Genomic DNA, 27368 nt, shown 5'->3' with positions numbered 1-27368 from the left:
TGGAGAACATCTACCTGGAATATACTCAGGGAAAATGATGAAAAAAAAAAAAAAAAAAAGATCTCCAATATACAAAAACAATTCCACAAAGACCATCAACAATCTTAATTTATTTTGTTTATGGGAATGTCCCTTTCATCCTCACTGAAGTAAGCTTCATTGAGATTTATGATCTGTGGACAAGTTGTTTAGCTTCTCTGAGTTTTGGTTTCCATATGTGTAAAATGAGGAAAATAGTAACATCCTTGAAAAATTATCATGAAATTAAATGAATGTGGCACATAGAAAGTGCACAATGGAATGGTAACTTTTATTACTATACTTGGTTTTCAAGACCATAGCATATTAAAAGGAAATGTCATATAATAATGAAGAAGCAACATACAGAGTAGTTAGATTATAAATTTCAAAGACAGATGTGGGGTTTACAGCTTAACTCCACCACTTACTGGTTGTGGGCTCCAGGAAAATTCTTTTCAAAGGTGTGTAGGAGGCTGCTGATACTGGCTTGGTTCATGAGAAACTGAGAGTTATCACTGACACCTGAATCAATGTTTAACCCTCACTTTCTCAGGGCATGCTTTTCTACCTCCTGAATTAGGTTTTCTTATAATCTCTTGTTGCACTCTGCACTTTACCTTCCTAAAACCTGTCACAGTTATAATTACATAGATATTTCTATTAATGTCTACCTATCTCCATTAGGGTGTAAACTCTAAGAGGGAAAGGAACGTATCTACTGAATTCATTAGAGACTCATAGCTTCTAACACATCAAATAACCTCAATAAATATTTTTGAATGAATGGATGAGTGGATGAACGAAAAGAATATGATCTCTCTGTAGATTTCTCAGCACTTTTTGTGCAGAATGGAAACTAGATACGCTGTACAAGAAGAAAATGTGAATATGGAACTGGAAGACAGGGTATACTTGAAATTATTTAGCTATTGCACTCTTTCTGAAAAGAACAACAACAACAAAAAAGACTAGCTTTAAAATCAGACTTGCTTACTGAACTGATTGGTTAATTTAGTCAAATCACACTGGTTAGTAGATCAGTGCTCTTTATACAAGTTGCTCTTAACCAGTGTGAAAATCATATGGTGGGATAGATTTACTTTCTTTATAAATGAGTCCCACAGTTATGATAATAGTAACATAATCCTGAGTATGTTATCCACATGACCTTCATGTATCCTATGTGGGTGTCTCAAAAGAAAAAAAAAGTAGAGAAGCACTGCTTTAGGCCAACGGTTTCTAACTTTTACATACTCCTGCAGAGTATGTTGAAATATCTTCAAAAATCCCAGGACTTTCAAAGGTGTTAAGAGAATCACAAAATGAAAGAAAAAAGTTAAGATTTCTTCTCGTGGCTGTAAAAATGTAAGCCAATGGAAAAACCTCTAATTTATGGAAAGTGTCTCCCCTCTAGTTACTAGTACAAAACTGTATGGTTAACTTTAAAAACGGTGCTTCCCATTTAAAACATTTTGTCTTGGCAACTTAAGAAGGCATATTACGGGACAGAAATCTGTTCCAATTTCCATGTGGAGATGTAGGAACTTCCTTTGGGATTAGTCTGTGTGAGCCATGGTTATGCAAACATACTTTAAATATTGAAATAATTTCATATTTATATACATTTTTTTCTTGTCTCAAAAAGGTTTTTGGAATGATATTTTGTAAACTCGACGATCCTAATCATAATTTAAAGAAAAAGGATGATATCTTATCTGAAGCAAAGTCAAGACTGAAGACTTGGTGTAAAAATAAAAATTTGGGAAATGAGTCCATAATAACCTATGTTTTATTTAAATATATATTTTCAGGCACAAGTGTTTAAATTCTAGCCTCATCACTTACTAGGTATGGGAATGTGGCCAAATATAAGAAAATAATAATCTAGTATAGCTTGGGAGCTGAATGAATAGGCTGTGTTGCTGAATACCTGGGTTCAAACACTGGCTCTATTACCTACCACCCTGGTGACACTGGGCAAATTTCGGAACTCTCTCTGCCTGTCTTCTCATTTGTGAAATGAGGATAATAAAAGTACTGCTTCATAAGGTTGTTGTGGGCCTAAAAGAATACATGTCAAGTGTAGAACAGTGCCGGACTAATAATAAGTACTAAAAGTTTTAGCTACAATTATGATCATTCATTTACTCAATTTAATTTAATTCTTGACTTGTTTACATTTCCTAGAATTTTAAATATTTAATTATAGGAAGCAAGTGAAATGTAAATGTACAAACAAAAACAGAAAAGGACTAGTACGAAAATTAAATCATGTTTATATACGGAAGTACCCTGCTGTTAAATCTATATTGATTTATAGCCAACTGATATTGCAACAAATAACCTAGAAGAAACTTGGATAGCTCTAGCTAATAAATTAGTTTGAAGACAACTTTCCAGACATATTACCAATCCTCCATCTTCTACTTTCTCTCCTCCCCCATCAGGAAAAATAGCAGAAAAAAATTATTTCAATCTGTTTTTAGAACAGGCAATTTCTTTTAAATCAGGGCTCACTATAGATGTCCTAATAAGAGGTCATTGATTGTCACGGGATAAAAGCAAAACCAACCCTGTTATTTACAAAAATAGAGTTAACATCATGATAACTAACCTACTCTGGATATACATCTAAAAATGAACACAGTTTGCAACCAGCGTATCAGTAAATTAATACATATTTCAAATGTTGGGACACTACTTACTATTTACCAGTCAAATCTCATTTTGATTTACAAATTGTATTTTCAGTGTTAGTTGTTAAATCTTATAAGAAAGTTTTTCATGAAGAAAATACATCTTATGTTATTCAAAACTTTATGAACTCCAAACCAACTGCTGAAAAGTTTAAAACAGCGAGTCATCCTCCCCCTGTTTTTTATTAGCTTAATTACAATGGCATTGCTGAAACACCAGAGATTGTGCTTTGAGCACAAACTCACCTTCGGTACTATCAACCCTCCACCTGTCTGTCTATTGTGTAACTCCTTCCCCTCACCCGATCGTGGGTTTTCATAGGTTGAGACTCCTGTTTCAAAGTTTTGCTGCTGCATTTCCCTTTAGTTTTCAAGTATTTCTGTCCTCCAGGCCAAATGCTAACACTCAGACTGCGAAGAGTAAACCAAAACAGAGTGGGGTGCACCCCAAGAGGCGCCGCCTTGCCTCCCACCAGTCTACATTCTCATTCAACTTCCAAGCACTTGTAAAATATTTCACAAGGAGAGCCTTTTCCCAAGTCGGCGCCTGTGGAGCTCTCCAAATAACCAAGAAACAACTTCTCTGCTCACCTGACGTGCTCTAGGGCTCTAGGGTTCTCGCCCCCCGGCACAGTCCCGGAGAGCAGAGGAGCTGGGACACTGCTACATGGAGTTCTCTCTGCCCCTGACAACCCTCCAGCCACTGACTTTCCAAACAGATAGAGACACCAACTACGGGGGAAGGGGTGTCTCACCTCCTTCTTCCTCCTCCAGGGAGTTCATGCAGGGAAAGTAGCCGGCCAGTGCCTCGAAGGAGGCAGACAGGCTGCTCCGGCTCTGGGAGCGCTGCATGGAGCGCCCTGCAGCGCCAGCACCCCCCAAGCCCTGCCGGCCCATCTTGGACGAGGACCCGCTTTTCCCTCGGTACAAGATACGCGGCGTCTTGGCGGCTGGGGCGCGACGTCCGCAGCGGTTCCAGGACCAGTGGGCCAGAAGCCAGGTTGGTGCCGGGGGACTCTGAGGCTCTGGCCCCTGCCTCCCTGACCTAGCCCGGAGGAGACGTGGCTTTCCTGGCCGCCGGGGCCTCCACTTTATTGGAAAGGGGTCTAGAGGAGGAGATAGAGGCGGTGGCGGACGGAGCGGCTGCTCGCAGTGAACGTCCGAGGTCTCGCCCCGGAGGGAGCTGAGAATCCTGGAGGCTGGAACTGCTGGAGTCTCGCTGCTCTCCCCGCGCAGGGAGATGCCGCTGATGCTGCGGTCTCCGCCAATCAGCGGCCGGAGGGGGAGGTGGCGGCGCGGCTGCACCTCGGCGGGCTGGTGGCTCCGGGGCGCGCGCCTCAGGTACCGGGCAGCTGCGCCGAGTAGCTCCCGCTGTTTCCTCTTCCCTCCGCGTGGTTAGGGCCAGGGAGTGGTGACTAATTAGATGCAGTGAGTTAGGCATCTCAGATGAGTACACAGGTAAATTTCTGGTAGTCACTTTCCCTTTCCTCAGGTTCACAATTTTTTAAACGCTCCTCAAACACAGGCAAAAAATACTGAAATTTTCTTCAAGTCATGACACAAAGGCTCCTCAATTTTTACCAAGTTCCACGAAAACCTACAATTAAAGCTTTCTCGTGTGTTAAATGTTAAAATGATAAAAAGTGAACTAAAGAAATCAAGAACCGATGAACAGAAACACTGAAGAGCACAATGATGTCTATCAACTTTGTTTTAATTTTAGGAATTTTTATTGCCTTCTTTCTCTAAATTAAATAATCCACCCAGTATGGCTAAGAATGACAACACTGTAAGGCTTAACATCTAAGCAAAAGGTAACATCCTGTTAACATAAATGTGGAAACAACACAAACAGAGTAGAGCAAAGTAGTTTATAAGCAACATTACATGATGCATCTGCAAACTGCACATCTCTATCCCAGAACCTAAAGCTACTTTAATTCCTTTTTCCCAGGAGTCAGATGACTGCCTTACTTTTTGTAACCTGAGACAAGTCATTCCACCTATTTCCCAATCTAGGGAGGTGGGAAGGTAGGTTACTATTCAGTCCTAACCCTGCCTAACATGACCATTGGGCGTGTGTAACAGGGGATTTCAACGTAAAATGTGAATTATACAATCTAAAATGGTTCATTTATTCAATAAATAGTTCCTATATAGTATATATGCACAAGCTACTTTCTTGATATGCTGAAAGATTCAAATACTCATTCAATTAATATTAATTGAGCTCCTAGTATATACCAGGTACCATGGTAGATGTTTATATGATGATGCAACAGTGATCAAAGCAGCTAAAAAATCCCTGCTCTCATGAAGCTTACATTTTAGTTGCAGGGGAGAGACACAACAAATCAGTAAATTATATAGCGCTAAAAAGGAGATGAATGCAAATAAAAAATTAAGTTAAGGGGTATGTGACACTGCAATTCAAAAAGAGTTGTCAGGCTGGGTTCTCACTGACAGTACGACATTTGAACAGAGGTATGAAGAACCTGAGGAAGTGGCTAGTCAGATATTCCAGGAAGAGAGTAAGTTTGAGGCAGAGAGAACCTCTAGTGCAAAGGCCCTGAGGTGTGATGTCCTGGTGTGACCACAGAACAGCAAAGAGGCCAGGGCAGTTGGAGTGAGTGGAAAGGAATGAAGGACAGAGAGACAAGAGTCAGAGAAAGACACAGGTCATGCAGAGCCTTGTAGGTATGATAAAGACTTTCTTTGTCCATTGCACATCACAATTTAGAAGGTATGAAAAATGCATACAAGTAATAATCCTTTTAAATCCGCTTAAAATTAGGAAACTTTCCTATAAATAAGAGTTCCATGGTAAGAAAAAGTAACAACTTTAGCTGTTTAGACTTAGGTTCATCCAGATTTATTGCTTTTGTTTTCCTGATAAGACTTGTCCTTTCTCATTAATGTTCCTACAACTCCCTGTTAGTCCAATTTCCTTTTCGTTATTTATCTTCCTCAAATAATCAGCATTTCAAAACAACATTGATAAAACCAGAGAATGCTATGAGTACTTTTTCAAACCACATCACTTTTATTCAGAGACTAGAAAATTTTATCAAATGAGATTTTCATTATAAGAATCATAGAATTTTAGAAACTGCAAGGACTTTATTAAAGGTCACCTAATGTTTTTCTAAACAGTGGGACACAAGTGAGTCATGAAAATAACTTATTAAGTTTTGATTAGGATTTTAAAAAAAATACAGTATCAGAGTTCAACCCATATGGTTAGTACATCAACTGCACTATTGTTTTATGAATATGTATGCTTATGTATGTGCACATGTATGTATTGAGCTGTGATGTAAAATGTTTCTCACTTTTGAAAAAGTTTGAAAAACATGAATCTAATGTAATAAAATATGTACTTTAAGAGAAAATTTAGATTAAAGGTAAAACAAATATAGAAAATATATTTATATTTAAGAGGAAACAGCTGTTACCATACAAATCTAATTATACTCAGAGAAATGGGGAAGTTTACCAACCAGTCAGACTCTCCTAAAGATTAAGTTACTTGTTTAGAAAAATTTGAGTACTTTTGACTGGATATCCCTAACTTCAGATCAGGGGGAAGGTATCAAGGAAGAGGGATTGAGCAGAAAATCTTAAAGAAATAAATTGGCAAGCTGCGCTCAGGTGGTTCATGCCTGCAATCACAGCACTTTGGGAGGCTGAGGTGGGAGGATCACTTGAGCTCAGAAGTTTCAGACAAGCCTGGGCAACATAGTGACACCTCATCTCTAGAAAAAATTAAAAGTAAAAATTTAGCCAGGTGTGGTGGTGCACGCCTGTAGTCCCAGCTACTCAGGAGGCTAAGACAGGACAAAGGCTTAATTAAGCCTGCAAGGTTGAGGCTGTAGTGAGCAGTGATGGTCTCACTGCACTCCAGCCTGGGTGACAGAGTGGGATTGTGTCTCAAAAATAAAATAAAATAAAATAAATTGGCTGGGGATGCATGGAAAACTTTTATTTTGGTACTCAGGGACATCACAATGATGGCTGAAAGTCATTTTGGAAAAAGATTTCTTGGGTTTCTGCTAGTGACTGCCCGGGGAAGGGGAGTCTGAGAATGGAATCAGTGGTTATGCCTGAGTTGCCTGGGCCCTGCCTTGTCGGTGTTAATAACCTGGTTTCATGAACCAGGAAAAAGTTAATCTGGAATAGTCTAGATGTGTCTACTACATGACCACCACTTCCCTCTTGCAGTTTCAGAATAAGGTTGTCCTGGGAAGCTTTTTGATACTTTTTTCCTAGGATCTTACAGATATAGATGAGTGATAGAAGAATGGTACCGGTAGAGTAGAAAGAATGAAAGAGAAGGAAGAAAATAATCTTATTTAGGGGAAGAAAGCTTTAAGGAAAGAGTGTTGGCACAGAGGTACCAGAGTGACAGACCCACAATAATGGCCAGAGACTTCTAGTCTTGAATGACAACTTGTGGAATATACTGAAATTATTGAGAAAATTTAGAATTCTACTTTTTAAAAAATTTTTAAGTTCAATTGTTTTCCTATGTATAACATTAAATAATATTTCTGGTTTATATATATTTTAATAGGTTGATTTATTATTCTTTGATTTCATTCTAAGTACTGTCACCCCCTAAGGAATTTAAAAATTAACATAAAAATAAACAATTGATAAAAGATTGAAAATGTCCTTCCTCCACATCAGAATATACAAGTAGTATATGTAGTTTTGGATCTAGTTCTCAAGCAATGGGCCACTATATAGTTTTATTACATAAAATTACTAACTGTAATTCCAGAATCATTATCATCCAGTATTTCAAATTATTTATAACTTTCTCATTAATTTAAAGATAGAGAAAAAAATGAGTCACAAATATACACAATAAATTGTCATCTAAAAGCAAAATATGGCCTTGAAAAAATACTGCACTATTAAACATAAAAATCACCTTTTTGAAGAAAAGATAAACAGATATAACTTGGATAAACTATCATAGTATCCTATTTGACAAGTGTGTACTCGCATTTTTATAGATATGTTGTACTTTAGAGTTTATAAAACATAGTAATTATGCCACTTAATTCTTACATCAGTACTGACAGAATGTCGTCATTATCTCTTTATAAATAGCCAATAAAGACTTAACATTAAATGACTTGCTTAACTAGAAAGTGGCAGAGCAAGACTCAAACTCAGGGTTCCCGATTTCAGGTTCAGCGTCCTGTATATCATATTACAGATATCTTATACCACATAAACTTACATAAATCGTAGATTATAAATATGATTTTAACTGTGCAGTAAGTTACTTTGTCCAAAATAAATGCTGACAATGCATCTGTAAAACTATAGCGATTATTCAAACTATATACCAACATTAAATCCATATTCTTTTTAAAAATAAAAACATTTATATTAAATAGCCCTATATGTATTTAAAGTCCCATCAACTCTAACAGGGCTAGAAAGTTACACGTCATTTATGTATCACTTTTTGTAATAGTTTTTAAAAAATCACCAAAGTTTTAAATTACGTGAAATTAGTTTATTCCTGAAATAGAGGTTTGGTCACTTAAGTAAATACCCAGAAAGGTTGTTACAGGAAGTAGTTCTATCATGTCTAGACCATGTATTAGTTCCATCAGGAACATGGTTACGCCTGTGGCAGCCTCCCCCTTTTCTATGCTACAAATGATGTAAGCCAGGGGTCCCCAACCTACCCCGAGCCACACAGTAAGAAGTGAGCAGTGGTGGGTGAGTGAGCAAGGCTTCATCTGTTCTGTATTTACAGCTGCTCCCACCTAATTGCTTGCATTACCACCTGAGCTCTGCCTCACAGGAGTGCGAACCTTATTTTAAACTGCGCACGTGAGGGATCTAGGTTGCGCACTCCTTATAGAATCTAATGCCTGATGATCTGTCCCTGTCTCCCATTACCCCCACATGGGACTGTCTAGTTACAGGAAAACAAGCTCAGGGCTCCCACTGATTCTACATTATGGTGAGTTGTATAATTATTTCATTATATACAACAATGTAATAATAATAGAAACAAAGTGCATAATAAATGTAATGCCCTTGAATCATCCTGAAACCATCCCCTGCTCCTGGTCTGTGGAAAAAGTTGTCTTCCACAAAACTGTTTCCTGTTGCCAGAAATGTTGGGGACCACTAATGTAGTTGGTGATGAGGAGAATACAAGCTGCTGGCTAATACCAAGGGAAGGGAAGAGAAAGTAAGTCCCTCTGGGAAGTTATGGAAAAAAAAAATGGCTATGCTAAAAAGAAGTAGAAAAACAAATGGCTACTTCCATCACTAAGTGTTTTCCAGTCAACTCAGAAAAGGCTAGTTACTGAGAGAGATGGGAATTTCTCAGGAAAAGTTATAAATCATGCTGCAGACTGAACTAACCTCTTTCCTCTTGATATACACTTGTTGTCGGTAATAGGAGGATTCATCAGTTGTGAAGATTGATACGATAGTAGTTTTCACAACTGAGATCAATTACCTGTGACTGTGACTTAATTCCTTACATACAAGTGTCTTTATGCTAAATAGGAATATTTGTGGATATATTTTGGTTTGGTTTATTAAAACCCACCTCTCAGGATCCTAAATTATTTTACTTTATTTTTATTTTTTTGCTGTAATGTAATATCTTTGCATTTAAGTCATGAGAGATAAACCCATGAAGTTGATATTTTTAAACTGACTTCAAATTGCTAATGTATTTAATGGTCTTGAGAAATTACCCTTGATGTGAATATGAAATCCAAAATATGTAATCTTTTCTTCCATCCCCAGTTTTATGTCAATATTGTACAAATAAATTTTAAGCTTTTGTGATTTCAGTTTTCAAAAGTATTTTTGGTTTTTACTCAGCAGTTTTCAAGAGTAAAGAGCAGATGTTATACTTCAGCTAGTCAACCCAAAACTTGCATAAAAATTGATGCGGTCAAAAAACATTTACAAGCTGGACATGTCAGCTCAGGCCTGTAGTCCCAGCACTTTGGGAGGCTGAGTTGGGTGGATTGCCTGAGCTCAGGAGCTCAAGACCAGTCTGGGCAACACGGTGAAACCCTATCTCTACAAAAAATACAACAATTAGCCAGGTGTGATGGTGCGTGCCTGTAGTCCCAGCTACTTGGGGTGCTGATGTGGGAGGATCACTTAGGCCCTAGAGGTCAAGGTTGCAGTGAGCCATGTTCACGCCACTGCACTCCAGCCTGGGTAACAAAGCAGGACCCTGTCTCAAAAAAAAAACAACAAAAAAAAAACAAAAACAAAAACAAAAAAACCAAAAACAGATATTTACAGTATGAGAAGAAATATTAAATAATTAGTATTTTCATTATTTCTGCAATGAGATTTATGATAATATATCCATGGAAGTAAGAAAATAAACTTATTGAGTAAGATAAAAACTAATGGTAAGATTTGACTCAGGAATGAAGGGGAAAAAAACTCTAAAGATTAAAATAATGAGTTACAAAAGCAGAGTAGGTAGATAATACAGGGGAAGAACAAATATCTGGACTCTAATTTTGATTATGGCCCTTTATAATAATGATGATGATAATAGGTAACTTTAGTTCTTCATATGCATTACCTCATTTAATTTTCATAAACACTATATAAGGTAGTTAATCCCATTATTCTCATTTCACAGACAAGAAAATTGATGCATATTCCTTCAATAAATATTTGTTGAGTGCTTACCACATGCCAGGTGCTATTCTAGTCACTGGGGATACAGCAGTGAACAAATAGGGATAGAATCCTCCTCTACCTTCACAAAGCTCACACTCTAGTAGAATAGTGGCTAACACTTACATCCCACTTACTATAAGCCAGGCCTTTTTCCTCAACAACTTTACTTACCAGCACATACACTCATTTAATACACACACAATCCTATGAGGGAGATATTATTGTTAGTATACTCATTATATAGATGAGGAAACCAAAGCACATTGAGGATGTCTCTTGCTCAAGGTCACATAGCTTATTAAGAAATGAGATCAGGAATAAGCCCATGAAGTTTGAGGCACAGTGTTACAAATAATTTTGTCCAATGTCACAAGGAGCAAACCTAAGATTTGAATCCAGGCCTTATGACTCCATAATCCATAGTCTTTAATTGCTAATTGACACAGCTGAAGAGACTCTGCTGAGATCAACAATTAGACAATGAAACTGCTAATAAGAACTGTTGACCATGATGATAAGACCATGTTGTCGAGGCTGGTCTCGATTTCCGGGCCTCAAGTGACCCTCCTGCCTCAGCCTCCTAAAGTGCTGGGATTACAACAAGGAACTTTTAACATGATTAGTTCTGTTTTCTTATATGGCATATTTATGTAAGTCTTTAGCTATCACCAGGAATCTAAAACTCTCACTGAATGTCTTCAAAAAGTTTTAGGAATTGGCGTATGGGTATGAGATCAGCCAAAAATCACATGAACAACTCAGCCTCCAGAGAAGAAAGGAAATATATATTCATAAGATTTGCAATTCATTGCTATTTGGCCACCCATGAAAGTATATTTCCAAAAATGAAGTATAGTCAATCATAAACCAAACATTTTGAAGGACATTTGGTAGGCAGAAAATAGGGACAAAGAAAATTAAAAATGGAAGTTTCCCTACTCTGCCCATAATAACTAATATATATGCCTATTTTTTGATCTTTGAAAATGGGCAAGAGTTTGGGCTTCTCATGAGGGCTTCTCTTTTTCCTAGTCTCTCTAGGGCAGTCATAGTGGCAAGGACGGTTTCCAAGTTTAAGAAACTCCCTGCTCACGCATTCTGTTCCACTGTTCCAAGCAATGCTCCAGCTTTGTGATAAATTCATACAAAGTCTTCACAGCAATGTTAGAAGAATATCCTCAAACACTTGAGAAAAGAAGAAACATGTCTCCTGACTATTATAATTTCCTTGAAATTCCAGATGAACATCACCTAGCAACTTCTCATATCATTATGAGATGAACAGCACTTTGAGATTTTGTGAGTGTAAGCATTCTATATGGCAAGATCTAAAAACTTTAAGTTTCAGATACCAATGCCAATAACTTTATGCAATATTTGTAAAAAGTGTGCATATTTACACTTTTCCTATTCATTTATTATTTATTCATTCACTATTCATTTACTCCTTACACCACAGTGTGACTAGAATGATATTAGGGATGAATAGAAAAATAAAAAATTCCCTTAACCACGATTAAAGTCTAGTTCTTACTTATTCCTGTTCCTTTTTTTCATTACTAGCTAAGCTTCATGTATTCATTACAACATTTATGGCAATAAAGACTTCTTTTGATTACCACTTTGTTCAACTAAGTCATATATTAGTTGGATATAAATGGTTATAAGTTGCTTATACTGCTTGATATCATGCTGACATAAAAATAGAAAATTTGACATTTTTCATAGATGTTTTTGCTTAACTGTCCAGTTGACTTTTTAAATTGCAGACACCTTATGTTTTATTATGCACAAAGACATAAGATTTGTAATAAAGTCATCTAAAGTTATTAAAGACCAAAGGCAGTAGAGAAGAGCGAGGGGTCTGTCAAAGCAATAGCATATTGGAAAAAAAGAGCCCATGGAAAACATTCATGTTTTACAGATCCAGGTCAAACATCACCTAGATTGGGTATAAGTGAACTGTTGCCTGAAGGTAGTTCTATTTGTAGCTCAGTATATTTGGTAAACAGTTAAGGCTGTGGGCAAAGTAGCCAACTCAGGAACCAATCTAAGCAACTCATCATCAGCTGATTCCCACTTAAGGTACTCTGTTAAAGATGTCTTTCGGGCCGGGTGTGGTGGCTCACACCTGTAACTTTGGGAGGCCGAGGTGGGCTGACCACTTGAGGTCAGGAGTTAGAGATCAGCCTGGCCAACATGGTGAAACCCCATCTCTACCAAAAATACAAAAATTAGCTGGACATGGTGGTGGGCGCCTATAATCCCAGCTACTCACAAGGCTGAGGCAGGAGAATCACTTGAACCCGGGAGGTGAAGGTTGCAGTGAGCCAAGATCATGCCACTGCTCTCCAGTCTGGGTGACAGAGTGAGGCTCTGTCTCAAAGAAAAAAAAATATTTCAATAAGAGTTTGTCTGTCTTGTTGATATGAAACTTTATAGTAGGAAATAATAATATAGATTAAACATGTTTTCCTCCTAAAATTCAATTCAAAATGGTTCCATATAATTTGCTTCATTTATAGGTCCACAATAAGGTGAGTGGCTCACATCTAACAAGACTATTACCCAGGAAAAACAGTCTCACTAAGAGGTAAATTTGTGGTATGAAACAGAAACTCTCTAATAAATACAAGTAATTACAAGGAGAGGCAAATCAGTATGTATTCTAATTTCCTTGACCACTGCTTTATAACTTGGATTCCTCTGCTGGCAACTCCTTATGCACCTCAACTTTCTAATGGGATAACATTTCAAACCCCAATCTCCTTTCCCATACTTCACAACAAACTATGAAAAGACATTTGCAAAGGAGCCACAAGTCTTGATCCATGATTTACAGCCTGCACTGTAACCAAATTAACAAACCCCAAAGCTATTCTACTTTCTGTGATTTCTCTTCTTTTTTTTTTCCCCGAGACAGAGTCTCGCTCTGTCGCGAGGCTGGAGTACAGTGGCTCAATCTCGGCTCACTACAACCTCTGCCTCCCGGGTTCAAGAGATTCTCCTTGAACCCTGTAGCAGGGACTACAGGGGCATGCCACCACACCCAGCTAATTTTTGTATTTTTAGTAGAGACGGGGTTTCACCATGTTGGTCAGGATGGTCTTGATCTCTTGACCTTGTTATCCGCCCACCTTGGCCTCCCAAAGTGCTGGGATTAAAGGCGTCGGCCACTGCATCAGGCCCATTCATTTCTCTTCTATCTGTTCAACAAATATTAGTTGACCACTACTATTTCCCAGGCACTTTCTTAAGCTTGAAAGCAAAGTAATGAGCAAACAGGAATGCGTGCTTTTCCTCATAAAGTTGACAAAGTAATGAGTAGGCAGACATTAACAAATAATCACAAAAATTAACTCACAATTATTGTTAAATACTATGAAAGAAAACTGCAAAGTGTAATGAGAGTGGGGACGTAATTTAGATCGGAATTTGGGGAAGTCACAGAAGGAAGAAGACTTTTCTTTTTGAGACGGAGTCTTGCTCTGTTGCACCGGCTGGAGTGCAGGGGCATCATCTAGGCTCGTTGCAACCTCTGCCTTCCGTTTCGGGTGATTCTCCTGCCTCAGCCTCCTGAGCAGCTGGGATTACAGGTATGTGCCACTATGCCTGGATAATTTTTGTATTTTTAGTAGAGATGGGGTTTCACCATGTTGGCCAGGCTGGTCTCGAACTCCTGACCTCAGGTGATCTGCCTCCCAAAGTGCTGGGACTTTTCTGAGAAAGTTTCTTTGATTGTGACACTTGAAGGATAAACAGGTTACAGTTAAAGAAAAAACTGAGTTAAAGATTTTCCAGGTAGAGGGGACAGCATGTATAAAGGAGAGCTATAACACCCCCCAAACTCAACAATTTCTCATACGTCTCAACACAGTTCTCAATGTGTCTGTGGAGCATAGTGAAATTATCATCTCTTATGAGGACAGTGTTCACTTTTTTAGGTCACTCAATCTGGGTTCCACTCAGTTATAATAGCACTAAATTCCTGAAGTGGTTTATAAGACCTTTTAAAACCTACCTTACTAATTAGTGAAGTATACAAATATCAGAGGAACAGAGTATACTGTTCTCTCAAGTAAAGAAATCATGATTTAGTTTTAGTTAAGAAAGAACATAGGTGCATGTGTGTGTGTGTGTGTGAGAGAGAGAGAGACAGAGAGAGAGAGAAAGAGAGAGAGAAAATTCTCACCGAGAAAAGCATGCTTTTCAGGGAAAGTGATTTCACTTTGGGAGTGGCTGGTACAGGCTGTGGTTTACTCTACAATGATTCTCAATAATTTCAGTCATCTATCAATTTTAGTTTGATGTTAGGGGAAAATATGGAGACTCAAACTTTTTGGGGGGCTAATCATAAAATGGGTTCATAAAAATAAAAATAGCCAAGTGAAGCTTATACTCCTTTACTTACAAAATTTAAAAGGTATGACATTATATCATGACATTCAGTCTTTAAAATATAGGAGAAAAAAGCTTAATATTCTAAACTAGATTGCATATATAATATGTAAATATATATTAATGTTGCATATTAAATTTTAAGATTGGTAACAGCTTTCCTCCAAAAATGTTTATTTATTGTCTAGCCACCACCATTTGTCAGCATAGAAAATCTGTGGTGTAAAATTTGAGTTCCTTTATTTTCTGTTATGCATTTCTTTGTGATATTTGGCATTGATCTAACATCTGAAAAAAAGTCTTTGCAATTCACTGTTACATTAATTTCATTTCAATTAACACTATATTTCATAATACGAGGGCAGCATTTTATAGGTTCTCTGGGTGAGGCAAAACATTTATATCTCAATAAATCTTATATTGTATCTAAATAGACACTGGAAGACATTTCAAGGACAATGATCTTAAATAATGTAGTTGTTACACATTTTATCACAATTCAAGGTAACTGCAACTTTAAAACAATAATAAAGGATTTATTATATTAAATTTCATTTATTAAAAATGATCCTTTTTATTCTCAACTTCAGATTACAGGTTAAGATTAGCTGACAAAGGGTTAGTTTTCTGCCTTCTGTAGTGACTGAGAAGGTGCTTGTCATAGAACCTGAACATTCTAAAATAAATAAAATTATCATGGCAGGGGGTGACTACTCCTTTGTCACTCTTCTAAGACAGTTTGCCCCAGTCCTTTGCAGCATTAGAGCTTCACCTACTTCCATCTTCTTATATCTGTGTCCTCCTTGCATCCGTAGTCCATCTCAACATTACTCTGAATCTCACGATGGCAGTTACTCTGATCCTATGATTATCTGGGACTTACCAAATCATGATATCTCCTTTACTTAGACCCCACTGTGGCTGAACTTTTGAAATGAATAACAGAAGGGAGTTGCCCCCTATAACCTAAGTTCCTCTTTACTTCCACACATTTTCTCATTTGTTTTAACACAAACTTTTGTGGAAGAAAAACACCATTTTTTTCTCATAGTGGAGTCTGTTAAGAAAAATGTATTGAATCTAAACAATCCTTGAATCTAAACAAGCCAATGAGAATCTATTAGCAACATGTATTCATTTCTCTAGTGATTCCAATAATTATAAAATAATTCTCCAAGCTGTATGTTTTTGATAATGTTCTCTCTCTCTCTCTCTCTATATATATATATATGCATACACACACTTTTACATACACATTAACAATTTGCTAATGAAACGATCACTGACAGTCATGTCAACAACAGTGTTCAATGTAACATAAGAATCCCTATAAAAACTTTTCTGGGCCGGAAGCGGTGGCTCACGCCTGTAATCTCAGCACTTTGGGAGGCTGAGGCGGGTGGATCACTAGGTCAGGAGATCGAGACCATCTTGGCTAACACGGTGAAACCCCGTCTCTATTAAGAAATACAAAAAACTAGCCGGGCGTGGTGGCGGGCCCCTGCAGTCCCAGCTACTCAGGAGGCTGAGGCAGGAGAATGGCGTGAACCCGGAAGGCGGAGCTTGCAGTGAGCCGAGATCGCGCCACTGCACCCCATCCTGGACAGAGCAAGACTCTGCCTCAAAAAACAAAAACAATAACAAAAAACTTTTCTGGTTCCTATGCTAGGCATTCTGCATGGTTTAATTTTAAAGGTTTTTGATGTTATGTCTGTCTGATGCATAATTCTGTTTTATTTTTTATTTTTATTTTTATTTAATGTTTTGAGATACAGTCTCACTCTATAGCCCAGGATGCAGTACAGTAGCACGATCTTGCTCCTAGTTCAAGCGATTCTCCTGCCTCAGCCTCCCAAGTAGCTGGGGTTGTAGCTGGGAATAGAGGTGCATGCCACCATGCCCCTCTACATTTTGTATTTTTAGTAGAGACAGGATTTTGCCATGTTACCCAGGCTGGTCTCCAACTCCTGAGCTCAAAGCGATCTGCCCGTCTTAGCCTCCCAAAGTGCTGGAATTACAGGCACGAGCCACCATGCCGGGCCATAGTAATTTTTGTTTGTTTGTTTTTGTTTTGATTTTTGAGACGGAATCTCTCTTTGTTGCCCAAGCTGGAGTGCACTGGCGTGATCTCGGCTCATTGCAACCTCCACCTCCCAGGTTCAAGTGGTTCTTCTCCCTCAGCCTCCCAAGTAGCTGGGATTACAGGCACACGCCACCACACCTGACTTTTTGTAATTTTAGTAGAGATGGGGTTTCATCATGTTGGTCAGGCTGGTCTTGAACTCCTGACCACAGGTGATCCACCTGCCTTGTCCTCCCAAAGTGCTGGAGTTACAGGCATGAGCCACTGCGCCCAGCCAGTAATTTTGTTTTATACAATGACTTCTCTCAAGTATTTTTTAAAAAACTATACATTCATCTCTAAAACGTATCCATGAAACTAGTCACTACTAGTCCCCATTTCACAAGTGCTGAAGTATAAAGAAGATAAAAGGCTACATACACATCGATTACTGTAGATCTGGGTAAAGCCTAGATAGTTAAACTGTGCATTTAAAAACTTCTTACATTTCTGCATACTGAATATTTTCTTAGAAAAATATATGCGAAGTGCCAATGAATGTATTCCCATCAAAAGGCATTCTATTGAAAGTGTTTATGAAAGACAACTGATTGCTAGCTTACTAGAACTTATTGATTACTCAACCATTCATTAGTAAATAATATTATTTATCAAATAGCATCATGTGCAAATATGGTGCTTAGCAGAAGTAGTAGATAGTATAATTCATGAACTGACCATTGGTTAAATCTATTACTGTCATCCATTAATTATTATTTGAACTGGTAAACACAGAAAAGCAGAGAAGACAAACCATGTATTGCTGTGTAATTAAAAGTAAAGAGAGAATAATGGACCAACGTGTATTTGGAACATTTTGTATGCAGTTCAAAAGCATTTAAAATATCAGCAACAAAGCAAAAAGAAGACAGCTTAAGTATTCCTGTTTTGAACATAATAATGCCACACTTTCAAGATCACAAGACATTAATTTTAAAAATTGTAGGACTATCATGTTCTAACATAACTTTGGGAAAGCATAGTATTCAACAGGAAAAGGGCACTAAAGAGGAAATCTGAAAATAAAGTACTTTGGCTATCACAAAAAATCAAATTATAGAGGCATAAAATGACTCAGAAAAGAGTAAAACAACAACAAAAATAATAAAAATAAAACTGCTCTTTAGAAGGTTCCAATGACCAGCTCGTTGTCATATCCAATGGGACTTTCAAGTCCTTATCTTATTGGCTCTCTGAGCAGTATTCCCCAGAGTTGAACACTCTTTAATCTGAAATTATTATCCTCTCTTGACTTCCATAAGATCACATTCTTGTTAGTTTTCTTCCTATCTCTGTGGCATCCTCTTAAAAAAAACCCTGGCTGACTTCACCTCTTCTACCAAATTTACACCTCCAACACCTGTTGTAACACATTCTTCATGTTCAACTTTGGGCCCTCTTCTTTTATTATACATTCCTTCCAGAGGATATAATTTCATTTCCAGTTTTAAACACCAAAACCATTTACTCAAATGTAAATATCTAGCTTAGCCCTCTCATCTGAGTCTCAGAGCTGTCTACTTGACGTCACTACTAGAATAATTCACAGACTTCTCAATCTACTCTTGACTTCTTTCCCACAGAAATTACTTCTTTTCTTATTTTCCCTCTCTAGATAAATGACATCAGCAGCCAAATAGTTGCTCAAACAAAAAAAATCTGGACATCCTCCTTTATTCCTTACTTTCCCTTACCATGTGCCTCCTCTTGTCCAATCATCATCGTAAAAATTCTGTCGATCCTACTTCTAAAACAGATCTCATTACTATCCATTTCTCTTAATCCTATTCCAAGATACTTTCAGTCTTGCCCCCAAGATATTCCTCATAAAGCAGTTAAGACTATCTTTAAATAATAATCCAGCCGAGCGCCGTGTCTCACACCTGTAATCCTAGCACTTTGGGAAGCCGAGGTGGATGGATCACTTGAAGTCAGGTGTTTGAGACCAGCCTGGCCAACACGGTGAAATCCCATCTCTACCAAAAATACAAAAATTAGCCAGAAATCGCTTAAACTCGGGAGGCAGAGGTTGCAGTGAGCCAAGATTGTGCCACTGCACTCTAACCGGAGCAACAGAGCGAAACTCTGTTCCCCACCCCTACCGCCCAAAAAAAAAAATCCATATTGGGTCATGTCACGAACCTCTTAAAAACCCTTCAATGTCTTTCTCCACAATGAAAATAAAATACAAACACGTAGCATAACCTCGGAGGACCTGTATGTCTAATTTTATCACAAGTCGCACTCCCTGGTGATCACCATACTGAAATCACACTGGTTTATTCCTCAAACAGGGCCAAATTCTTTTCTGCTTCATGATCTTTTGTTACTGGTTTACTTCCTGTTCCTATAGGGCCTTTCCTGGCAATCCAATCTAAAGTAGAAGGCCATTTTATTTTCTTATATGGTGTCCTATTCTTTTTCTCATAAATATTATTCCAAAGGTATATTTATAAATGTCTTTGTTTATATTTTACTCTCTTCCCACCCCCACTCAACTGTAACCTTTATTAGAAAAAAAGACTCTGTTTTATTCCCTACTGCACACTTTCTCCCTATCCAGTGCCTAATATTTAGAACACGTTATCTTGTTTAGTTAATGTAATAAAATAAATTAGATTTTGGCTGTGTGTCTCTAGTTTCGAATGATTTTAAATTCTAGGTCCTCATCTGAAGAAGCACAATGTCAAACATGAAGAGGAAATATTTCTTAAGTTTTAAGCCTATAATGTAAGTTTTATTTCAACAGACATGAGATTGCAGTCGATCAACTTACTCCTAATCCCAAGAATGTCTGTGTCAGAGATGCATTTTGATCCTACATAATTGAACTAAGCTCCTTATTTAAAATATTAGGACATATTACTTCAGGTTGTACCATGTAGCACTGTTCTTGACAGGTCAATTTCAGTGAAAGAAATATAACTTGAATTAGAAAAAGAAATGAGCAGCCTGCCTCTGTGCAAAGGTCAGATGGAAAGGCCCTGTGATACTGCATTTCCACACGATAATCCAGAAGTCTATGGGCAAACATGGATGGGCCTTCTGAATTTTATGTTGATTTATGGCACTCCCAAAAGGGTCCCGGAACAACATTTAAAAGAGAGATATGTGTATGTAGAGATCAGAAGAGGAATAAATACTTTGCATAAATACCTTTTTCAATTTAAAAGAATCTCCTTTAATTTTCCTTGAGAACACTCTCACTCAAAGTATAGGGCCCTCATTCCAAAGAGCCAGTGAAATTCCAAAGTACAGAAGAGGTAATAGATACTTAATATTTTATGCAGTGTAATATTTCTACCTGTAAACTCTTCTTGAACAATTTTCAGTGATGAAGATTTGTGGTTTTAATTAATAAATAATTATTCTTACTATGATGTCAAAAATTACCTCACTGTAAAATCCAGAAATTGGTTCTAGCTGTGCCTTCTGTAATTGTAAAAAAGTCCTCTTTCATGGGGGAGCCTTAAAATATTTAAACTACATCATTTTACTTTCTCCACAGCTTCCTGTTTTCCTATCTTTTCCTTCTGGCTTGTTTTTGGTGTTTCTACCTATACAAAAAATCTGCAGGTCATTTGGACTTCAGCCGTTGTGGTATTGTACTTATAGTTCTACATCATTTCCCTTCATCATTTTCCTGAATCTTTAATTGTATGTCCCTCTGTTTCTCTTTCATTCTTTGGTATTTAAAAATCATAGTGATTGCAAGCTCCCCGCTCAGCCTAAAATGGTTTCTTATATATCCTTTCCCCTTACTTTTGAAAGATTAGAATCAATTTCATTTTTTATTATATATGTCAGGATTGTATTTTTAAGCTTTTCTCACTACTCAAGTCTAATTATTAAGTCAAATCAGTATAACTGCAACTTTAACACATTTCCAGTTTGTGTCCTTCGGACATACATGCAAGAAGTTTAATTCCTCTTCTACAAGACAGTCTTTCAGATATTTCATTTATTTAACAGAATTTTTAGGCACCTACTATCTTAAGTACTTCAGATACATTAGTATACAAAACGAAGATCCTTGCTCCCTCAAGGCTCACATTCTAGCAAGGGGAAACAGACAACAAACAACAAACGAAATAAGCCAGTGAATTATACAGTAGGATGAAAGATGAGTGTGATTGAAAACAACAACATAATAGCACAGTAAGGGAGTGGTGGGAGGTGACAGTCGGTGCTCCTCACCAAGAAGGAGATATTTGAGCAAAGTCTTGAAGATAGTTCTCTTGTTCCTCTAAGCCTATTGCCTTCTCTTCCTTTATTTTATTACCAATGTCTTCCTACAGATTTTTTTTAGCACCTACAATGTGTGAGGCAATATACTAGGTCCTAGAGAGTAAAAGATCCATGAAAGAGTCTATTTCAATTATTAGCTCATAGCTAGTAAAAGCAGAACCACAAAACAAATATCCCTATGTGTTAAGTGTTGTAATAAAAGGGTGAATATAAATTATAGAATTGGAAGTAATTAATTCTGCCTGCTATATTTTGATTAATTTTGAAATCTAGGGAAATGTGGTCTCCTTCTCCCAAGATTTCTAACACTTGCTCTTCTCTGTCAGTTCTTTGTTGTTCCTATGAGTCTAGAAGGACAGTTATCCTGATTATCCTCAAAAAGACTTCTGCAAATGTTTAGATATTTATAGCTTTCTAATTACCCCATTTTGCCTCTGTAGTAGTTTTATGACCTGTTTTTAAGAAAATATTTTATCTTCTAGACTGTATTAAATCTTAAAATTACATAATTTTTCTTTTCAGCTTCACTTAAATGCTGTGTACTTGGCTTCCTTTGTCAAGTTCATGGAATTTCGGGTCCATTTAAAAGTCTCTATCAGGCCGGGCTCACACCTGTAATCCCAACACTTTGGGAGGCTTTTCAAGCCTCAGTTTTACCTCTAAAATTATATTTACATCTTCATGTTCAAATTTTAGGTTTTCCTTATGATCCCACAGGACTTCCCTGTAGTATTCGGTTTCTGCTATTTATTCTAACAAATCACTGAGCACCTTTGTCCACTGTGGTTTCTCTTGTTATATCATACTGATAGCCTTTACAGAAAGTATTCTTCAAGTTTTTCTTTTTTTCTGAGACAGAGTCTTGCTCTGCCACCCAGGCTGGAGTTCAGTGGCTCGATCTTAGCTCACTGCCACCTCCGCCTTCCAGGTTCAAGCAATTCTCCTGCCTCAGCCTCCCAAGTAGCTGGGATTACAGGCGCCCGCCACTGCACCCGGCTAATTTTTGGATTTTTAGTAGAGACATGGTTTCACCTTGTTGGCCAGGCTGGTCTCGAACTCCTAAACTCAGGTGATCCGCCCCCGCTTGGCCTCTCAAAATGCTGGGTTTACAGGTGTGAGCCACCATGCCCTGCCTAGTATTCTTCAATTCTAAATAGACCTTTTCTTCCTCTCATATTCAGTTTAAAGAACTATTTAAAGGTCAGTCGATTCCTACCAAACGTATTTTTCAAGGTCTCATGAAACGTACTATATCTCTGGCCAGGAATATTTTATAACAGCATCATAATCCAGTGCTTGTTTAACACAACAATAACTTGTTAGAAGAGGACTTTAAAACTTACACTTGGTAGCTGGTCATGGTGGCTCATGCCTGTAATCCCAGTACTTTGGGAGGCTGAGGCAGGAGGACAGCTTGAGCCCAGGAGTTTGAGACCAGCCTGGGCACCATAGCAAGATCCTGCCTTAAACAAAAATAAAATAAATAAAAACCTACACTTGCATCCATGAAGAACCTGTGTCTCATTTATGCAGTGGGCCACTATTACTGAATATTATTCACAAATATATATATATATATTTTATATATATATATATATTTTTTTTTTTAGACGGAGTTTTCCACTTGTTGTCTGGGCTGGAGTGTAATGGCATGATCTTGGCTCACTGCAACCTCCGCCTCCTGAGTTCAAGCAATTCTCCTGCCTCAGCCTCCCAAGTAGCTGGGATTACAGCTGCCTGCCACCAGGCCCAGCTAATTTTTCTTTGTATTTTTAGTAGAGACGGGGTTTTACTATGTTGGTCAGGCTGGTCTCGAATTCCTGACCTCAGGTGATCTGCCTGCCTTGGCCTCCCAAAGTGCTGGGATTACAGGTGTGAGCTACCGTACCTGGCCCACAAATATATTTTATGGACAATATTATGCACAAGTATATTTCAAGTTATAAGCAAGGATAGGCTTAGGAACCTCAGGACCATGACATAGACAGCAGGATATTATTATTCTACTCCATCTACAAAGTCATTAAGAACATATTAAACTGGATTTAAATTTTTTAAAATGTATTTTAAATGTCACATCTCATGTCCACTCTAATAAAATCTTCCAGTCTCTATTAACTAGCTCTGCAGCCGGACAAAGACATTGGTTATCCATGATGGAAAAATGGGCTGGGCCTAGCAGACATAGGTAGGCCCAGATATTAGTCATCCTAAAACAAGACGAATTATGAACCTCCATACATACTTCTGGGTCTTTGGCAGACATTTCAAATCTTATATGTAAAAAAAGAAGCCTTTTTTTTTTTTTTTTTTTAATCCTAATCTCTCATTAACTAGATATCTCTTTAACAGACATGTGATTTTAGGCAAATTTAATCTCTCTGTCCCTTGGTTTCTTTTCTAAAAAGAGGTCAGATAACTTCTCTATCCTGTCTATAAAGATCACTGAGCTCCCTTCCAGCTTCAATAGCTTGCAATTTAAAACTTTCTGCTTTCTTCCACACAGAACTAAGAAAGAACTCTCTCTTAGTTCCATACAGAACTACCTTCTATCCCTCTCTTGTAAGAGACAGGAATATATGAAACTCTCTGGAAGCTAGGCCTCCTTACTCCTTGGAACATATTCCAAACAGTTTGGTCAGATGTTTACTTACTCTTACCCAAAGGGACATTATGGCACAGTGGTTAATCGTGTAATCTCAGGAATCAGACAGGCTTGGGTATATCCCAGCCTTTACACATCCTAGCTGTAAGGCACACTTGGGCAATTGCTTAAACTCTCTATACTTGTAAATAGGAGATAATAGTAATAACCTAATAGGTTGTTGTGAGAATTACTTCATTTGATAGTGAATACGAAGCTCCCAGTACAATGCCTGGTACATAATGAGAACTTAGGAAGTATTACTATTATCATCATTACAGTTTATATTATTTTAAATGGATAATTTAATGGTATGTTCTTCTGAAATTGATCCAAGGCAACATCTCCCATGATATGAATCTATAAAAATGCAAACAATTTATTTCTTTTTAATGCAGTTAACATATTACTGAACAAAGCCTTGGTCACAGTTTGAATTTTTTGTTTCTAAAGTTTAGAGAGATAAGAATTTATATGAGCTACAATTCAGACCAGGCAAAAATTAATATCCCTTTTCAACTTTCAATATAAAGTGCTAATACGATTACCAAACACAAGAATAAAAATAATTCAGTAACCCCTTTCTGTGACTTTTGATAAAACAAACTTTGACAATTACAGAAACCAGTGAATCATGAGGCAACCTAAAATTTTATGGTGTTGTGGTAGATTACGGGGTCTTTATTATATAGGACCTCCTTTTCCTCTTCATAATATAAATAAGCAGTTCTTGGCTGGGCACAGTGCCTCACACCTGTAATCCCAACACTTTGGGAGGCCAAGGCAGGTGGATTACTTGAGGTTAGGAGTTTTAGAATAACCTGGCCAACATGGTGAAACCCCCTCTCTACTAAAAATATAAAACTCAGCTGGGTGTGATGGTGTTTGCCTATAATCTCGGCTACTTGGGAGGCTGAGGCAGGAGAATCGCTTGAACCCGTGAGCCGAGATCATGCCACTGTACTCCAGCCTTGGTGACACAGCGAGACTCCGTTTCAAAAAAAAAAAAAAAAAAAAAAAATCAAATAAATAAGCAGTTCTCAATGACGAGTGTGCCTGATAATCCCTAGAGAGCTGCTTCTGCTGCAGAGACTTTGATTGACCTATCAGGAAATTTGTATTCTTAACTATCGTTTTAAGTGATATTAATACAAGTAGACCTAAACACACACCAATAGACACTGGTATAGAAGGCTTCTTATCTGTAAGAACTCACAACTTAAGTTATGATGAATAGGGAGGAAGGTGCATATGTATGTGCGTGCTCAAACACACACACACACACACACAGACGCTTCACAAAATTTTTATTGTGAAGTGTCTATGTGTTAGTTGTTCGCAGCTCATAAACCATTTTCAAAAAGTTATAATGTAAATCAAAATGTCATTCATTTCCCAGGTCATCTCTGGCAAACATTCAAGCCAGAAAGTAATTACATTATATTTAATATAGTATCAGCTTGTGTTCTGATTCTGGAATCCGGTAATTATATAGTACAGTGGGGAGAACGAGAGAAGAGGAAGAAAATTTAAAAATGAGAAAATAAAAGAGGGTTTATGTCTCTATTCTTTAGTACAATGAAAATCCTAAAAACACTCTGAAATGGGGAAAAGGTATAGTTTTCACATTCCTAACAAATTTTCTTCATTGCTTTCTTATCTCCCTACATCTCTGAGCTTCTCCAGATGGGTAGATCTAAAGGTAACCTCTGTCTCTCACTTTAGTATGTCACCAAGGCTGATGCCCGAAGTCTTCAGAAATTCCAAAACCATTAGCTCCACATCCTGCCTCCTTCAATTAAGACTTCTGCTCCTAAAGTATTGGTCATCTTAGGCTTATTTAGCATTAAAATAAACTGGTGGAGTCTATTCATCTTTCAGAGATATTCTTATTTTCAAACAATAACCTTAACTAGAGAAATTTCAGGGACTGTTAAAAGTGCATTTAAAAAACGTATAGGCAAACTTATAGAGGGACTGTAATTTGGAGCTGGTTACTTTCCTTAAATACAAGCCTCTTACAGGATTCTTCTCTGGGCTCAGTTCTTCTGACTTCTAGCTTTGTCATAGCTTCTCTCTTTCCTTAAACAAAACATACTCATAGATTTGCTAAAAAGGTCAAGTAATTTTTTTATTTTTGTTTTTAAATCAGGTGCTTTAGAGGTTGTGGTTGAGGAATTGAGGTCAGTTTTTCAGACAAGTGTTTAATATTTTTAAGAGCACTCTGTGTAAATTTTTTAATATATTCAAATTTAATTAATACTGTCCATAGAAATTTAACACCAGCTTCTGTACAACACCCCTGTAAGGCAGAGGAAGAACACTAAAATAACAGCGTCATGTTAAGACAGGTTTTTGATTAAGTAAAACTAAGCTTGGCAAAGCAGCCATCTCAAGTTAATCCCACATTCAGGACTAAAGGTTTATTACCTAGTTTGCATTACTTCATGATTATAATGTAAATATCACAAAGATTTTCAGCATGTAACATGCACTTACAAAGTTCTTAATTCTTCTCTAATATTGCATATATAGATAGGTTCACAATGTAGAATACTGTACACCATATATATGTATATTTTCATGTACGTCCGTATGTTAACAACTGCCCACAGGGTTTATGGCCAAGTATACTCAGGACAAATTTATGTTCCAAAATTATTTTGCTGTTTTATCTAGCATTTTTAATGTGGGTGGAATGGCGACAGAGAGTCCTTCTGCATCAACTATTTCTGCTATAGCCACATGGGGCAACTTTGCAGACTTAGGAACTGTCAGTTAACAATACTCAAACTATTGGCTTTGCCTCGTCCCTTTAATCAATTGAGAAGTAGCTGTAGCCATTGTTTATAAAAATCACCAAAGCAAAAACCGTTCGAATGTTTCAGAAATAGTTTCTAATGGATTTATTCCTTCAATGGTTCTATTTAGTGTAATTAAAATAAAAAGTAGGCCAATCGCTGTGGTTCATGCTTGTAATCCCAGAACTTTGGGAGGCCAAGGCTGGCAGATCTCTTGAGGTCAGTAGTTCGAAACCAGACTGGCCAACATGGCAAAACCCCATCTCTACTAAAATTACAAAAATTAGCCAGCCATGGTAGCAGGTGCCTGTGAGTCCAGCTACTCGGGAGGCTGAGGCAGGAGAATCGCTTGAACCCAAGAGGCGGAGGTTGCAGTGAGCTGAGATCGCACCATTGAGCTCCAGCCTGGATGACAGAGCGAGGCTCCGTCCCCCCCCCCCAAAAAAAAGTACAGTGTCTAATTCCATGTCTAATAACTCCTATAACTTGTATTAAAAATTCAACTGGTTTTAAATGATCCTAAGTTGCTCTCTTCACTTAGTGTCTTCACTTAGAGATCATTTTAATAGGTTTCTGTGTTTGGGCCATAATATATTTATGAGACATGACAAAAGTAGAAGTTTAAGAAATTTACTATCTTAAAAGCTTTTTCACACATCTTTTCCAATTTAATTCTTTTCTGCACATAATACATTACATGATAAAATTTTTGGTATGAAAAATATATTATTTTATTTTCC

General features: G+C 37.5%; 1 protein-coding gene across 48 annotated transcripts in view; it reads right to left on the bottom strand.

Moving 5' to 3' along the window:
• The window catches only part of RIMS2 (regulating synaptic membrane exocytosis 2), a 507129-nt gene that overhangs the window by 27758 nt on the left and 452003 nt on the right, over positions 1 to 27368 (bottom strand). The window contains exon 1 of one of the 48 annotated variants that reach the window (XM_031650129.1): positions 3473 to 3926. The exons of the other annotated variants lie outside the window; for them this stretch is intronic. Within the exon in view, the coding sequence (XP_031505989.1) occupies positions 3473 to 3614 (142 nt within the window). The 5' untranslated portion in view covers positions 3615 to 3926. Of the gene's footprint in view, positions 1 to 3472; positions 3927 to 27368 lie in introns of those variants that run through there. 48 annotated transcript variants of the gene reach the window in all.

This window comes from Papio anubis, chromosome 8 (assembly GCF_008728515.1).
Source record: "Papio anubis isolate 15944 chromosome 8, Panubis1.0, whole genome shotgun sequence".
Taxonomy (NCBI): Eukaryota; Metazoa; Chordata; class Mammalia; order Primates; family Cercopithecidae; genus Papio; species Papio anubis.
This window is presented reverse-complemented; position numbering and strand designations above follow the sequence as displayed.